The following is a 1,999-nucleotide window of genomic DNA, read 5'->3' as shown; positions in this document are numbered from 1 at the left end:
AAACTGAAAGAATTTAATTTAATAAACTGTCCAGAGATTAGATCTTTTTGTTGATTTCAGCTCCATCTGTCAGACTTCTGTTTAGATTGTTCCTTAATGAGTCAAAATGTCAGCAGACTGGATGTATTCCATATAAAAAGGGAGAAGATGAGATTATCTTTGTGTTTATTCTGCTTTTCTATTTTATTTTTATTTTTTATTGTGTGCTCGGGCTCAGAAGTGATGTCAGATCCGGCTCTGCTGGTTCTGTATGGAAGTCAGACCGGGACGGCCCAGGACACGGCCCACAGGATTGGCCGACAAGCCCAGAGGAGGCATCTGAAGGTCCGGGTTCTTCCTCTGGATGGTTACAATGTGGTGAGTCTGTTTATTGTGGCGCTTAAAGGAGTTTCTTTATGTTTCTAATATTCTATTTTTATTTATTCCTTTATTTAACCAGGAAACGTCCCATTGAGATTAACAATCTCTTTTTTAAGGGGGTCCTGGCCAAGACAGCGGCAAAAGATTACATTACAAATTACATTACAGTTTACAATTACATTTATCTATAATTAGAAATTCATAAAACAGTTACAAAGCATAGATCTAATTTCCAAACCTTTGAGCAATCGTTTAAAATGTCGATTGGAATCAAATCCTTCGACTTCCAGTCTTTCTGAAGATTGTTCCATGCTGTGGGGGCAGAGTACTGAAAAGCTGTCTTTCCAGCTTCAGTGCGGATACTAGTTACAGTCAGAAGCAAAGACTCTTGAGAACGTAGAGAATACAGACCAGCCGCTCTTGGTTGAATGTACTATAAAGTCCTGTTGCTGAAGAGGACTGATTTTAACCCTGGAATCAGTGAAGGAGCCTGATGTCTGATCCCAGTTTGACCTCCTGTGTCTGATATAAACCAGTAAAGCTTAATGGTTTCGTCCTCCAGGCCGACCTGATCTCGGAGTCTCTGGTGGTCTTTGTTTGTTCCACCACAGGACAGGGAGACCCTCCAGACAACATGAAGGTACATGTTTATTTCAGTAATGAAGGACAGTTTCGTTCTCTGGAGGGTTTTTTTTTTTTTTTCTTCTCATTCAGATTTTTCTCCACATGAGAAGAAAACTGTTTGAGTCATTTCTTTTTTCCATTTCTTCCCAGAACTTCTGGAGGTTTCTCTTCAGGAAGTCTCTGCCTGTTGGATCTCTGAGCTGTCTAGACTGTGCGGTTCTAGGATTGGGAGACTCCTCTTATCCAAAGTTAGTCATCAATTATGGGAATTATTTCTATCCTACATGAGAGTCTGAATGCAAACAGGTTTTCTGTTTCATTGGCTTCATTTCTCTGCATAAATCCATCCGTTCACACTGAGGTATCATAATAATAATACTTAATTATAAATTCCGTACCAATATAGATCGCAATATACTTTTATTTCATAGCAGTGATATGACTTAAAAACCAGTTTCTAATATTTTAATGTACATTAAAATCTATGATCGAAGCATTTTAACGTTTTAATCTGTTTTGCTTTTTTTTTTTAAAGCAAATGTTTAAAATTGTGGTTGACTTTAGGAACACTGCAAAAATTGACATTTAAATAAATCACCTTTATCTTAAAATAAGATAATAATATGCACTTGATTTAAGACAATGCATTTGTCTTTTTTTCTTTTTTAAAATCTAAACTGCCTTGTTCCATTTCACTTATCGCCTAAATTCAAGAGAAAATGCTCTTATTTGAAGAAAAAATGACTTATTTAGATTTAAATTTTTTGCAGTGTTGATTCTGTTTGCTTTCTTGTCAGACCGTCTAAAGCTTTTCTTTATGTTAACATTAAAATGATATCACATTGACTGAAATGAATAAATTTACCATAAGATTTGTCCAAAACTGTTTGTAAATCAGCTTTTCCCAGTTTCCTGCATTTAGGATCCAAACAAGCTGCAAACGCAAATTATGGAAACTCCTAAATTACACAAATATATCCAAACAAATGTCATATAAAGGTATATTTACCTCAAA

At 35.7% G+C, this 1,999-nt stretch overlaps 1 protein-coding gene across 1 annotated transcript in view; it reads left to right on the top strand.

The window, feature by feature from the left end:
• The first annotated feature begins 8 nt into the window (after positions 1 to 8).
• ndor1 (NADPH dependent diflavin oxidoreductase 1) overlaps positions 9 to 1,999 on the top strand; it is a 12,716-nt gene continuing 10,725 nt past the window's right edge. Inside the window, exons 1-3 of the mRNA XM_015396725.1 lie at positions 9 to 357; positions 923 to 1,000; positions 1,135 to 1,232. Of these exons, the coding sequence (XP_015252211.1) occupies positions 97 to 357; positions 923 to 1,000; positions 1,135 to 1,232 (437 nt within the window). The 5' untranslated portion in view covers positions 9 to 96. The remainder of the gene's footprint in view (positions 358 to 922; positions 1,001 to 1,134; positions 1,233 to 1,999) is intronic.

This window comes from Cyprinodon variegatus, unplaced genomic scaffold (assembly GCF_000732505.1).
Source record: "Cyprinodon variegatus isolate N-32 unplaced genomic scaffold, C_variegatus-1.0 Scaffold817, whole genome shotgun sequence".
NCBI lineage: Eukaryota > Metazoa > Chordata > Actinopteri > Cyprinodontiformes > Cyprinodontidae > Cyprinodon > Cyprinodon variegatus.
Note: the sequence above shows the minus strand (reverse complement) of the source record. Positions and strands in the feature narration are given on the sequence as shown.